Source organism: Numenius arquata, chromosome 11, assembly GCF_964106895.1.
Source record: "Numenius arquata chromosome 11, bNumArq3.hap1.1, whole genome shotgun sequence".
Lineage (NCBI taxonomy): Eukaryota > Metazoa > Chordata > Aves > Charadriiformes > Scolopacidae > Numenius > Numenius arquata.
In genome coordinates, this window is record NC_133586.1 from 33,061,671 (window position 1) to 33,076,439 (window position 14,769).

General features: G+C 42.2%; 2 protein-coding genes across 7 annotated transcripts in view; one reads left to right on the forward strand and one right to left on the reverse strand.

The window, feature by feature from the left end:
- The window catches only part of FABP6 (fatty acid binding protein 6), a 46,367-nt gene extending 39,948 nt beyond the window's left edge, over window positions 1-6,419 (reverse strand). The window contains exons 1-3 of one of the 2 annotated variants that reach the window (XM_074155839.1): window positions 6,363-6,419; window positions 5,473-5,551; window positions 4,706-4,793 (exon numbers count right to left, since the gene is read on the reverse strand). The gene's annotated coding sequence lies outside the window, so the exon portion shown is untranslated. Of the gene's footprint in view, window positions 1-4,705; window positions 4,794-5,472; window positions 5,552-6,337 lie in introns of both variants that reach the window. The other variant, XM_074155838.1, reaches the window with a different exon arrangement.
- Window positions 6,420-6,733: 314 nt separating this feature from the next.
- PWWP2A (PWWP domain containing 2A) overlaps window positions 6,734-14,769 on the forward strand; it is a 42,727-nt gene continuing 34,691 nt past the window's right edge. For 3 of the 5 annotated variants that reach the window (XR_012463492.1, XM_074156776.1, XM_074156774.1), the window contains exon 1: window positions 6,734-7,475. Coding sequence is in view for 4 of the 5 variants with exons in the window: in XM_074156776.1 (XP_074012877.1) it covers window positions 6,790-7,475 (686 nt within the window). In the remaining variant the exon portion in view is untranslated. The remainder of the gene's footprint in view (window positions 7,476-14,769) is intronic. The other 2 variants (XM_074156777.1, XM_074156775.1) reach the window with 1 other exon arrangement.

Here is a 14,769-nt window from a genome sequence, read left to right on the forward strand (position 1 = left end):
GCCATGCTTGATGAAGAGGTAGTCAGATGGGCCGCCAGCCCATTATGAGGTTTGTAGCTCTGGCAAGAAGGAACTGGAGTATTTTGAACTTGACTCAGACACAAGGCAGTTGATGTGCCGACAGAGCGGTACCCGAGCCCAACAGCCTCCTGTGGGTACACTGATACATCTCTGGCCCTCAGCACTATGAAGAGTGACTTGCCATGACGATACTTTTGAAAAGGACACCCTGCAAACTCTTCTCTTTGATGTCTTGGTCACATCTTAGACTAATTTTGATTTACTGAGTCTCCAAGACTTGATAAAATTGATGGTCTTGCTGGGCACTAAAAATTCTATCATATAAACAAATGAATTCTTTCCATACCCACAAAGGTTAATACAAATAGTAAATAACTGCGGAAGAGGACTAACGTATGTGTGTGGGCAAAGGACTGGCACTTGATCAACTAAGAATTAATTTTAATAAATAAGTTAATAATCTAATATCATGGTTTGAAAGACACTATAGACCTAGTTTTTAATGCATGTTGAATGTATTTATTTTTTATAAAATAATGAAAGATCTTTTATTAAAAAGACAGTTATAATATATGCATGCAAAACTAGAGATACGTTTTTAGATGTCACAGTATGAAACAATAATAGTATTAGCAATTTGTATCTTCAAAGTTGTTTTATTTTATCTGAATGGAAAAATACATGGAGTTACAATGTGGATACCACCAGTACCTACAGGTGCACGAATTTCAGAAGACAGCAGAAATCAGTCAGATTACAAGACAGTAAGTAGTCTCAGACTCGCATTTCTTTAAAATTATAAAATAAATGTGAGACAAGTCAGCAGTGACCTAATGCCAGTGCTTCACCCCAAGCGCTCATTTAGAGTTGCAATTTTTTTTTAAGCAACCCCAACTAAGGTAATTGATCTAAATCAATTCTCCTTATGGACATTAGGAAAAGCCCCAATCGTTGACTTCGTCTCTTGTTCACAAGAAATTTAGCATATAATTAACTTTTCAAATTGCAGAGTAGACTTCTGGGGCATGTGTGCATGCAGTGAGATTTTACAAAACCTTTAATGACCATTCATAAACCTAACAAAATGAGCTCTACATTCTTATGGCTACAAAAAACAGTTACCAAACATCACAGGAATGACTGATTTTTTTCTCCTCCCATACCAATTTTCTGTAATAAATCAACAATGAAATTTCAAAACAGCTTACATATGATTAACAATTAAGAGCACTACTTTCCTAACTTGTTATAGAAGCAGTATGTCTGCAGCATAAAATCAAGACTCAATCTTTACTTTCTGTTTGTTTGCTTATATTCCTCTGCATTGCTTATATACATTGGCTTTCTTGCTTACATTTTTTCTTTTTAAATAGGAGAGTCTTGAAAGTTTCACAACAATAGCAGATCATGCCTTACAACACTGAATAATTTTAAAATGGATTTATTAACACAGCATAAAACTGTGGTCCCTAAACCCTGACTTGTGGATGTTTTTGTGAGACCCACAGACCTTCCTCAGGGTCACAGGAAATTGTTGTCACTACAGCAGTCACAGGAAGCCATTGCCACTATGATTCAGATTGACGTGGGGAGAAAAGTATGATGCTTCCTCTAGTACGCTATTTTTCAGTGTTGTTGCTGAAAAGCCAGCCACGACTGGAGGTACTGGATGTATATAAACCACAATTCCTTTAATGTATGGATTCACAAAGTCTCAGCAAGGCTGTTAGAACTTAAAATCATAAACCTCTAATCTAAAATTCGTAAGCCCCAGCCTAGATATTAGGAAAAATATCTACTATCCTACCAAGACACTATAAACACTCCCTATAAATCCACACACTTATTTAGAGATTTCATATGCCTACACTAAGACACATCAGTTGCAGCATGACCAGGCATAGTGAACTTAAACATATCCAGCTAGCTTGGATACCAGTAACACCACAAATTCCAGCTACTAGGCAATTACCAAGGTGCAGCCCAATCTGGAGACTGTCATCACCGTTCTACTGTTATTGGTAGCTAAACTAGCTTCAAGGAACCTGAGTATTTGTAGATATGCTGCAATCATGCACTTCGGCTTCACTGCAAGCCTCATTATACTCCATTTATGTATATTGCTCCATTACAACCTTGCATTTTGTGTTGGGTCTTTCACGGTAGTGCACTTTTATGGAACTTGATGCTTAGAGAATGGTGTTACCACTGTAACAGACAGCCTAACCTAATGCACTTATTAACTGAAACACACATACATGCTGTGACTATTCACAGATTTCAGAATTTTTTATTCGTAGTTAGGTCAGCGCAATAATATATTTTGGTCATGGCAGAACAAATCCATATCACTGGTACTGAGCATCTCAGGCCTTTAAACAGTCGAATCTGCCAGACCTGATCTTTATCACGTTCCAGCTTATACACACAGAAACAATTCCTCCCCCGTCTATACCCATGCATACAGATACAATGGTATCTACTTCTTACTGGCATCAGACAACCACATCACATCCGTTCACTCACTCAACCCAAACTTCCAACTTCAGCTACCCAGCCCACCAACACGCTGTTAACACACCTTCATAGAGCTTTGCATTTTTCCTGCCTTCAAATTCATAATTTTATTCCCTCCAATTGCATCCGCTCCTCTCCCAAATTCATAGTTTCCTCTTTCTACTTTTGTCCTTTCTGCCACTTGCTGAACATGCAGAAACTCATTTAATCTACAGTAAGTGTGTTAGTGCAATTTGTTTCATTAGCTTCATTCATTTTTTTTGGCAAATTCTAAAGGTTCCAGGATAGAAACAAGGCCCCAGCTATGCCAATCATTCTGCGTACCAGCCACAGAAAGACAAACCCTGTCCTAAAGAGATTAAAGACTAGATTTAAAATAAACAGAAATTAAATGGTAATCAAAGGAATCTGGGATGGAAAAAGAAATTTATATAGCAAGCGCTTTTTTGTTAAGCTTACAAGTTTCATCCTGCATCTACATACCTCCTGTTAGTATACTTCCATTTAAGGATTACCTATGGTATCATATTTCTGTTGGCCATTACAGTGGCATATAAATATCCTTATTTACCTCTTTTTAAAAGCATACATAAGCACCTTTCAAAATGCAAATAACAGGCAAAAGAGTTGTTTACACTCTATTTTAAGACCCCCTAGCAGTTTAAACTGCTTGGGTCAAGCACATAATCTCCTCTGTTACTGCAATGAAACAATTCAGAGGGTTAAAAAGCCATACAGCCACATTTGTTTCCTATGCTTAGGTATGGATTGCTGGGGATTCCAGTAGATGTAAAAGATGACAGTTAGCATTTTAATGGTAACTGCGAAGCAACACCTGCTTAAAAGCAAGGTGGATTTCAGTAAGCATTAACCTCGCTGAAGTTTTGCAAGAGGAAATCTTCCATTTTACGCCCATCCTCTGCATAAGTCTGAACTTAACATAACAAAAAGCCTGCTGGGCTGAGCTATGGGATCTCAATGTCCCATCAGCTCAAGGGCTGAGTAGTGTCTTTGTATTAGTTGGTAATTTCTTGCGGGCTCGGAATTTACTGCCATCCTTCTACACCGTGGCACAGCAGCACCAGACAAACGAACTGTAGCTAACTGAACTGACTGGCTAGCACAATTAAAATCAACAACCGTACAAAGTATCTACACAAGCCGTGCTGTTTTATACTAAGGACCATGACAGTTCTGACCTCCCCTGCTCGAGAGCTGTCTGGCATCTTTACTTTTGCAAACTTCTGAGTGCAAGTGTTCATAAGATTTTGAAATATAGTACTATGTCTCCTGAGTAAAAAATAATAAAAAAAAAAAAAAAGAAGAAGAGAATATACGACGATACATATCCCTGTACCCTGCCAGCCCTTTTACCTAATGTGAGGCCTTTTCCTCACAATATTAGTCTTGGGATGAACAAATAGACTGCTACTAGTGTAAGACAGTAATAAGGAAAAAAGCATTCAAACAGATGATCATACCCCTAACATGCAGAACAGTCATGTGCATGCAGAGTATGGTTTGCTCCACTGTTGAAATACAGTTGGAGTACCTCCAAGCACAGTGAAATTCTTTGCGTAGGAGTGCAATGTAAAAACAGTTCTGGTGTTATGTATGAGCCATCTTCACTAATATGTTTCTTTAATCTCTCCTAGGACTCATCTGAATAAGGTAAAAAGTTTCTGGGAAACAAATCTTCATTTTCTACGTGTCATATGTTGTCACTATTGCACAGAAGAAAAATAACAAGAGGAAAGAACAGCAGAGTCCTTCCACTCCGGTGACCATTTATTTCATACCAGGCCTCTTCAAGATGAGAACTCTTTACAAATTATTTGCAACTTCTGTGAACCTTCCAGAGCCACTATTGCATTCTCCTTGGCGGAACATTCAGAAAAACCTGAAATCTCAGATCTGAATTAAAACTTAAATCCTTCCACAGGGATAGCTTTGAAATTAAGGTACCTCAGTAGCAACACAAATCTTCTCACTATTCTCTAGAATTCTGGCAAAGAACATATTCAGCCTTAGAGGCTCCTAGAAGGTTGCCATCTTTCAAAGCATTATGGCCTCGGGATACGTATCTTTTACAAATATGGTCTAACAAAACTGTTTCAAAATTATTTAGAAAGTAATATTAGTGGTAGGTAGTTTTGGGAAAACTTACCAAATCTGATTTCTTTTAAGGCACAGATCGTACGCTGAATCCATCTGCTGCTTCTCTGTGATGCAGACTGACAAAGCTGCAAGCATGGCTGGAAAAAAAAAAAAAAAAATTGTAATTCAGTATCTACTACTCCTTCCCTCAAAAAACACATTCTATTCTACCCACTCATGCTACCAAACCACTCATTTAACAGATATGGTGGTACAACATAAAAATTTATTAAACAGCTTTATCTTTAGCAAATCCATTTAACTGCATTTCTAACGTATTTGTCTCCAGAAACCTGTCTAGCTGTTCCTCCTGATGTTCCCATATGCTCCTTACACACTTTACACCACCAATGATGTAAACATGATTACCATGCAAAGTAAACCACTATCAGACACTAAAGGAAGAGTCTTTATGTTTGTTACATAAGTCAAACCACTATGATCTGGACAACAGAACAGGTTAATCATGCCTTTATTACTTACTAAAATCCCATAGCTAGGAGCTTGCAAGATCATGGGTTACTTGCATACAGTTAAACATAGCTTTTTTGCTGTTCCAGAAGGCTATTTATTCCATGTCCTCATTAATTATTACTAAAAAAGCCCCCAAAATTCTTTGCATTACTGTAGTCCTTTACATATAACTCACTTTTCCTATAACGAAGTGAAAAAAGGCGAGTTAAGTACCAGGCCTTAACTCTGATCAAGGATTTTTTTCTCCTACCTCTTGCAAAAATTTCATTAGTTCTTCACGCCCGTTACTTATAACTTTTTTACCTGACAACCGGGGGTGTAGCCGTGTTTCTATTGTAAGCAGATGGTTGGAAGCAATTTTGAAGTCTGCCAATAAAAGTCACTAACATAAAAGAAAAGGAATACTTTATTATTAAAGGAAATCATCTATATTTTACTTGTTACTTTTCAGGAAATTTCAATTGTTGCTTAACAATATACTTCTCATAATAGCACTAGGAAGAATACAACCATTCATGCTTCAAGATCACTTTTGTCTTTCTTTCTCCAGTCGCTTCTACTTTTCTTAATCCATCCTTCCTTCTAGCAAGACCCTCCTTTTCTGCAAAGCACTCGGCTTCCCAAAATGTATAATCATGCATGTAACAGACTAGAACCTTTCCTTCTTCATTAATTTTTGTTTAAGAAACACAAGATTTCCTACCCGGGGGAATAAATGCCCACACAATAACAACTACTGATCCCACAGGAAGAAAAATCACTGATTCAGAACATCTTAAGGGAAAACGTTAACTCTTTTTCTCCCCTTTTCACCACAGCGCCTTTCTTTCACCTTTATCTGATGTACCCAATTCATGCCACTTAATCGTTTAAAGCGTTGATTTACTTCACAACAGACACACGGCCCTCTGCCTTCTTCACATTTTCCCTGTCCCCGCTCACCACACCGTTTTTCGCTCATCCCCTCCCCTCAGTAAGGGTCCCCCTGGCCCCCACAGCACGGAGGGCAGGCAGTGCCACAGTAACGCCGCCCCCCCCCGCACCCGGGCGGCGTCGGACACGGCGCTGTAGGAGCTGGGAGGCAGAGAGAGCCTCTCCCCGGTGGGGGGTGCCGCCCCAGGGCGCGTTATCCCCCCTGAGGGACGCCCTCCTGCCCTCGCCATCTTGCCTCGCGCCCTCTCCCGGCCGCTCACCCGCAGCGCGCATGCCAGCCACCGCGCGACTCCAAGCCTCGCGCCCCCCGCTCCCTCCCGACGGACGTTTCCCTCCGCCAATTACCAGCCTCCCGCGGGAGCGGCTCCTCCTTCCGCCAATGAGATAGCGGAACGGCCCTAGAGGCCCAACCCCCCTAATCTGTAACGGCCTAGAGAGCACTAAGCCACCCCCCTTCTTCCTCTTCCCGGCTCTTCATTGAATGAAGTTCTCGCTGGCCAACGAGAAGTTCCCGCTGGGCTTGACGGACTACTCCGCCCTCCAGTAGAAGTGGAAAATTTCACCACGCCCGCCAATAGGCTGCCGGATGCGAGCCTAGGGGGCGGGCTCTCCCTCCCAGGCGGGCGGGGAAGGCCGTGGTTATCGATCCCGCTGCTGGAGGGAGGCGGCGGTGAAGCAGCAGAGAAAATGGCGGCCATGGCTGCGGAGGCGGCAGCGACTGCAGCGGTGCCGGGCGATGGGGGGGCTGGTGAAGCTGAGCCCGAGATGGAGCCTATCCCGGGCAGCGAGGCCGGCGCGGACCCTCTCCCTGCCGTCAGCGAGGCCGTGGAGTCGGTGGTGCCCGATGGGGAGGAGGCCGATGGGGGGAAGGTTGCTCCCGGCGAGGCCGAGGAGCCGCCGCCTGTGCAGCTCGCCCGGAGCCCGGCTGGGACTCGGGAGCCGGAAGCTGAGAGGACGGAGGAGCTGCCGCCCTCCGCCCCGGAGGTGTGCTCGCCCCAGGCCGAGCACCGGGGAGCGCCCAGCCCGGGGTCCGAGGAGGAGCCGCAGCCCTGCCCGCCGCCTGCTGGGCACCCTGAACTTCCCGAGGAGGAGCCGCAGCCCTGCCCGCCGGCTACTGGGGGCTCCGCGGAGCCGGAGCCCGGGGAGGAGCCGTCCCGGCCGGAGGAGGAGGAGCCGGATGCTGCTGATGCCGCCGCTGTCGAGCCCAAGTCCCCGGTGCCCGTGGCTCCGGCCGGAGGGGAGGCGGAGGCTCCGCTGCTGCCCGGCTCCGAGGTGCGGGTCACCCTGGACCACATCATCGAGGACGCCCTGGTGGTCTCGTTCCGTCTGGGAGAGAAGCTTTTTTCTGGGGTCCTCATGGACCTCTCTAAAAGGTGAGATCCCATGGGGGGAGCCCTCCCCAGCCCCCGCCCAGCGACGGGGCTGGCGAGCTCGCCCGGAGCCGCCCTGCGCCTCTCCCGCCCCCGGGGTGGGGGGCTGGGCCCCGCCGAGGCCCTGGTGGGCTCGCCCGGCGGCGGGCAGCGGCCTGAGCTGCGGCCGAGGGGCGCGACGGCAGCGGCCACCCCTCCCCTCCTTCGCCCTGGGGACAGGCGGCTCCTGTCCGCGGGGAACGGAGGCAGCAGCTCACAGCATCCTCCTTCTCAACCCTTTTAGCAGGGCGGTGGAGGGAGCGGGGCGGGCAGGGCCCCCTGCGCTGAGCCTTGCGCTCCCTGCCTCAACGAAAGTAGTCCCGAGTGAGAATGAGAAAATGGGGGAGTGGGGAAAGGGGCGAGCACATGGGCGCGTCCTTTGGACTCGGTTGGGATTCACGTCGGGCCCCCAGCATCCCTGTCTGCCGGGGAAAAAGGACCCGAGCTACAGATGTTGGCGTTTATTCCAGTATTTGTGCAGATGTACAGACCCGGAGATCTGTTTTTCCTGTTGGCTTGTGTCTCGCATTGCCTAGGTAACCTTGTATTTCAATACATGCTGTTTTCCAGAATAATGGTTTTCAAGTCAGGCTATTACAGTTCTGAAGTACAGTTATTAGTACTGATTGCTCCTTCTATGCTATGCTATGGATGGGGTGAAGTTTAATGGTTCTTAAATACCCTTTTTTTGGGGGGGGGGGGGGGAACTGTTACGTATTACAAAATAACTTCAAGCCTTATCAGGCTATAAGGTTTGGGGTTTGCTTTTTTCCATTTCCTTCCTATAGCAAGGGGTTCTTGGGAGGCCAGAAGTCATCAGTGATACTGTGTATCTTATAAACAAACTACCTACCATTTACAGGTGAAAATACCCCTTCGTCTTAGTGTTGGCTTTCTCAATATGTAAGGACTATGAAAGTATATAAGAGACAAGTGAAATTTGTCTAGGGTTATTATTTCAAATAATTGGCATGGAGAAAATGCAGCTCTTTCCCCCCCAAATTTAGGCTGCAGGTGTGGTCGTATACATCTTTTATCACTCTTTTACATTATTAGTAGATGTTTAATGACTTCCTGTAATACCAATATCATCAATGTTTTCTAAAAGAAAGATATTAGGGCCCAGCACTTTTGTCCTGGGCCTCGCTTCTTGGTTAGTTTTTGAAACAGGCGGCCTTTTCTGAAACCTAAGTTCTGGATAATGTCATGGAAGTGTTTTAAATTTGTCAGGTGTTGTGGTTTGAAATGCCAAGTTACCAGTTTGTCTTCCGAAGCCGAGTACTAAAGTGTGATCTGCAAACTATTCACTTCTAGTGTGAAATATTAAATGTCTCAAAGCAGGCCAGAAGGCATTACAACTTAAGTTGTAATGCTAGTTAACATCGATTCTTTTGTAAGTCTGAAGTTTATATCAGCAAAATTATATTGTTGCTGTGGTTAGCAGGGTGACAAAGCACGTGCTTCTGTACTTCTAGGGGTCCGTCTGTGTGAAGAAGGAATATATCAGCTTCTCCCTTACTCAGGAAAGAGACAAACATCCCTTCGTTTGCTTGAGGTTCTCGTATGCACTGAGGATACTTCTCTCATGCAGCAGATCTACTGCAGCCCTTTGCAGTAAAGGTCATCTGTAGCAGGCAAACTGTGTGCTCCTTTTGCATTGTGGCTTCAGTGGAAGCACGCATCTCAATTTCCCCTGGTTTCAGGCACAAGCCCTGGGGCAAATCTTCACAGTAAGAACTGTGGAAGAGTGATACCTGAAGGCTTGTGCTATTACTCCCAGGTTCTCTTATGCAGTGGAACCACTTGTTCCTTTCTCTCCATTCATATGGTCTTGGACTTCCTGCAGAGGTGCTTGTTAAATGGGAATCCAGAAGGTGAATTTTAAATTTTAAAAGCCAAGCTCTTCAGAGTGCCTGGACAAGAAGAACTGAGTTTCTAGACATAAGGCCTATTATTTGGCTGATAACAAATAAATATTTGTAGATGAATAGGAGTTTCTGTTCAAATGTCTCAGAGCAGGAGATGCAGTGGTAAGCGAACTCTAGAAATAGTCCAAGAGCTTGCTACCTGTGAGAAACTGAAGTATTATCAGAAAACAGGTGTTACAGGAGTGCCCAAGGTTTAAACTTTACTCTGAACTTTGTGAAAGCTGTCTCCACTAGCTCATTCAAGTGCATGGAAACAAATCTTACAAACTTTCCTAATGCAAAGGGAATCAATATATTAAATAAAAACAAAATTTTGTGTTACAATTAATTCATTCAGTAGCTTCAAAAAGTAGCTGATGTGTTCACTGCACGTGCTAATGCTGTTTTCATCATATACTTGGAAGAAAATAATTCCTAGTCCTTTTTGGATCTTAATTTTTGCTTTCCCCTCCAGGGCAATGAAGGTGCTACTTCCATACGGTACTGAGAAGAGTAAGTTTTAATTACTGTTTTAAAACCTGTCCACTGGACTCTTTTTAGCCTTTTCAACTCATATTCTGAATTACGTGAACTTCAAGGTGAAAGAAAAGCAAAAATGTCCCGATATTTTTCTGGTTTTAAAATTGGGATTTTTTTTGGTTGGTTTGGTTTTTTCTTTTTTTCCTAATTCTGTTTCCATTGTTGAAATGATGCACTGACTTGGCATTTTATTCTTGTGGACTTTGATATGAAGTCAGTGGTGCTTGTATTAAAGGTCTGCTTTCCTCTTCCTTTCCTACCCCCTGTAAATAGGATGTCCATTTAGGGGTTTATAACACAAGAAAACAAGCACCTCGGTGGTCAGTGAACTTTATTCCTACATTTATTTGAGGTAAGGAAGTATTTTCTCTGCTTGTACTGACGGCAGTCTCATGTACCTGCCAGCAGCTGCACAGGAAGCTTTGAAAATCAGCAGCAAATAGGAACCCACATCTATTGAGTCCCAAATCAATTTCTTATGCAGTAAATCATCATTAAAGGAGGGACATATCCCCACTTTTGTTACTCTAAAGGCTTATTGCACAAACTAAAAATGTGATCCTACTGTTAAATTTTATTACTGCTGTTGTCATTACCTTTTAAGTGTCTTATTGCACGTTAGGATAAGGTTCTCATGCGAGTTCCTCAGTGTATATCTGATGGAGTCGTGCTGATAGGAGAGATGGGAAGTGCAGCCAACCATCAGGCAGGCAGGAGAAGGCAATCCTGTCTCACTTTGTCAGAGGGGATAGTAGAATGCTTCATGCACAACTGTAATTTTCCATGCCATTGTATAAATTGTCATTGAAAACTCCTCATTAGATATGGGGCTTAAATAGGGCTTGTAAGCTTGCCTGTATCCAGCATTTGACTAATGCTGTGTATGCCTAGGGTGAATGAGATGTTAATGCCACCTGCTGGCTCAGAATTGGTGTAAAGCTTGCCCTGTACCTGGAGGAAGTAGACAGTAAGGAAATACCTGATGAGCATAGCATTTGTAAATCTTAAAATGTAGGGTTAAAAAGTCTAGTTTGCTCTTCTGGAGAGAGGATAATTATTTCTGCTTAAGGGGAGGAGGGGGATTAAATTTATGTTCAGTCAGGATTTAGACTTTCTTTTGCTTTATCATTTGACTAAAATTTTGGTTGTAACCTTACAGATGTGATGGATAGATGTGTCTTCCTATTGTCTTTTTCTCTAAGCTATTTCCCTTTTGACTTGGGTGTGATCATAATAGTTCTTGAGGGGGAAAGGGAGAGCAAAAACTTTTGTGAGCAAAAAGCCTTAAATATCCCGAAGATGCCCAGTGTATTGCTGGTAGGCAGGTGTTTGAAATATATCTTAATTGGGGTTTGGGTGTGGAAGATAAGGAAAGACTTCCTGCAGCAAAGTATGCATGAACTATATATTGAAAATAAACTTTTATAGGCAGCTTCAAATTCTTACAATCCTTGTAGCAGTTTTAAGTTACAGCACTCTTTCTTGGTCACTCTTGAATTCTATGCTTTTCCCAATTTATTCATTGAACTTGGTACTGCAAAAGAATAAGGGCAAATAATGAACTGTTGTACCCATTCCCTGGTTTGTGTTGTCTTAATCTGCAGAACATCTGTTAGATTTAAGTAATTTACATGTAGCGCTTCTTGAAACTCGTGGTCTATGAGCATACATAGCTTACGTTTTGTTGGTATGAACTCCACAGGGCAACTCTAGTGTGGCATAACCATGTACGACAAGAAAGGTGGGAAGGGGGGAAAAGGTTGTCCCAAGTTGAGAAATTCAAGATCCGCTGCTGCGAGAAGGAAATAGAAGTCTTACTTGGAAAAAAAAATGTAGCATGTTTCTTCCTGCTCTTAAGTTCTCTTTTACTAATAACTTCATTTAATACATAGGGACATTTGGTCATCCCTGTCTAGGGAAAGTTTAAGTTCTACAGAAATACTGATGTTCTATGATAAATGTTCTTGACAGTAAAGAAGAGCCTGTTACTCAGGGTTGTGTGTGGGTTGCGTTTTGTGGTTTTGTTTTAAACTTAGACTCAGTTTGCAAGGTTTCTACAATTCATCACCTGTTCTCTTTTGGTGTTTCTCAGATGTGTAAAGGAGCTTGGTGAAATTCTTGCATTGAAGGAACAGCCATAACACTTCTTTGATACCTGCTTTTATCCCCAGAACACTGGAAGCATAGGTGTGATGTGTGTGTGGTTTAAAGTGTAAATTACATAACCTCTGCCAGTCCCAAGCAAAGTGTATATTGAATGGTGTAGTGTCAAATTTAGCCTCACTTAGAGGACAGGGTTGGGTCAGGAGACCTTGTGATGCTACTTTCAACCTAAATTTTTCTATTGATTTTGTAATGTTTCAGCTTCTCTATATGAAAATAGTTTCTCTTGTGTCTCTCTCTTCTACATCCAAAACTTATGAGTGTTATTTGTGGTTACGTATTGAATGCTTTTTGAAAAGCTTACTCATTTCCAGGTTTCCACTTGGAAACTGAAGATGGCTAGCAAAACTGGACTAGCTTTTAGGATTTTGCTGGTATAGGTATAAAGGACATTATAACTGCTGCTTACTTGCCAATCTGCTTCTAATTTTGAGCCCAGTACAAGGAGTGTGACTTTCCCCCTTCTCAAACCAATAATCCCTAATCTTCCTAGTAAATAGGGCATCTGTGGATTGTACCTCAAACTTTCCTTTCCTAAAGTAGCTGTAGTCTACAGCTGTTCTTTGTTGGACTGTGATGCAACAGATGCTGGTTGAACTGTCCCTTCTTCTTCTGATGTGCTTTGCTGTATTCCAACAGCATGGGCTGCCATCGCTTTCTAGGAGTAGCTTGACTTGGCTTGAGGTATTAAAAGACAGAGGATGGAGGTGGAATTTTCTGTGTGCTTGAAATAATTTTCTTTTTTTTCTTTATACTGTTCTGGGACTGATGGATCTCGTCCATCTTGAGACTGAATTGGTTGAAAGGTAATCCATTACTAAATGGTATTGTTATTTTCCATATGTCTTAGGTTTGACTGGTATGTGGAGTGTATATTCAAGGTATTTTATCTTAAAGTTTTGCATGTGTAACGCTTCCAAATGTATCAGCAAAACATCTACTTTAAAATGCAACTGACACTTGAAACTAATAATGTCAACAGATGTTAAAAGATAATTTCAGTTTTAACAGACTTCCAGCTTTATAAATGGGCTGGTAAAATTGTGGTAGTAGGAAGCCTAAACTTAAAGCATTCTATATTTTAAAGGTTACTTTTATATCCTTGATAGAATTCCAGTTACAGAATGTTGCGAATTCACTTCTAAATCCTTTCCAATGAAAAGGTGAGGGGAACTTTCCCACTTCTGTGGGGGGCAAGCAGTGATCAGGGGACCACCTGTGTGCTCTTCAGGCTTATTGACTTAGAAATTCTTCTGTCTCTACAGTGGATAATTCTTTAAAGTCTGCATCAGCATCCTGACTATGTGGACTTCTGTATTTCAGTTTCCTGGAAGTTGAAGCCTTTCAAAGGGCTTCTAACTTCACGGAGAGGTGGACTGTAAGCTAATATATCTTGTGGCATATTTGCATGTAGTTTGGTATCCTTTAGCTGGTTTTCACTTGGGTAGTGATTGCAGTAGGAGACCCAGGTGACAGTGGCTAGGAATGATTAAAATCAGCTGCTGCCTTGGATACTTCTAACGAGCTTTCTTGAGATTACCTTTCAGACTCAGTTCTACACATACCCTGCTCTTGTCTTTCCTCTGTCTTGAAAATGTCTCAGAAGCAAGAACTTGGATTTCAGGCAAGCGTGCCTGCTTGAAAAATGCTAAACTTATCATTAATTAGTAAAAGTCTATGAGTACATAAGCTTCCTACTAGTTTGCTTAGATGTTGTCACATACTACTTCATTTGAACTATCGTATCTTTAACCAAATTCTTCTTGGTGCTGAGAGTTTATGATGGTGAGGCAACATCTATTCTTAACGATGTGTTATTTCCAAAGAGTCCCTTACACTGCAGTCCTTTGCCGTGCTTTTAGAGCTCTAAGTGCTGTATGCATTTTCTAATCTATTTAGCCTAGCGTTACATTGCTCAGGAGGTGAGTAAACCATCAAGTTGATAGTTCGGCTTCTGTGTATGTTTTTTTTCAGTAAGGTGCATGCTGCTTAAAGCAATGTATTCCATATCATGCCTTACCAAACCAAGTAAATCATATATTAAAACTTGGTTATTGCATAATCTGTGTTTCAAATGCAGGTTAATTTGAGGAGTTCTGAAATACTTTGTGCTCAAATAGCTGTGATCTAATTGTATATTACATTGAATATTATAAACCCTCAGTTTAGATACACGCATGAAGTATATAAACTTAGTTCTACGTTATTTCAGCGTATTATTATACTCTCAGCATTCAGAGTTCTCTTTCAGAGAACTTTTATCCATGCAATAAAAATTACTTCAGTTGTTGCTTGTCTTGGCTTTTGCAAAATGCTGAGGATAATACTGAGTACAAGAGCAACACATAAAAAGGTAATCAGAGATTCCTGTAGTCCGACTTGGTGATGAAAATGACTTCTGATCATAGTCATTTCCAACAGACTTGATTTAACACTTATCACAGCACTGTAAGTTACTGTGCTTTGTTGACATTGATTCAGTGTATTTGCAGACAAACGTGAAATACTTCTGAACCGGTTCAGTGGGTTCTTTACTTTGGCCCTTTTTGGCAGAACGAGGTGCTTTTTAAATTTTGTTTCTTTTAATAGAGAAGTAGAAGTTAGACATCGGGACTAAAGGTGGGAGCTTAAGACTTTACGTAGTAATG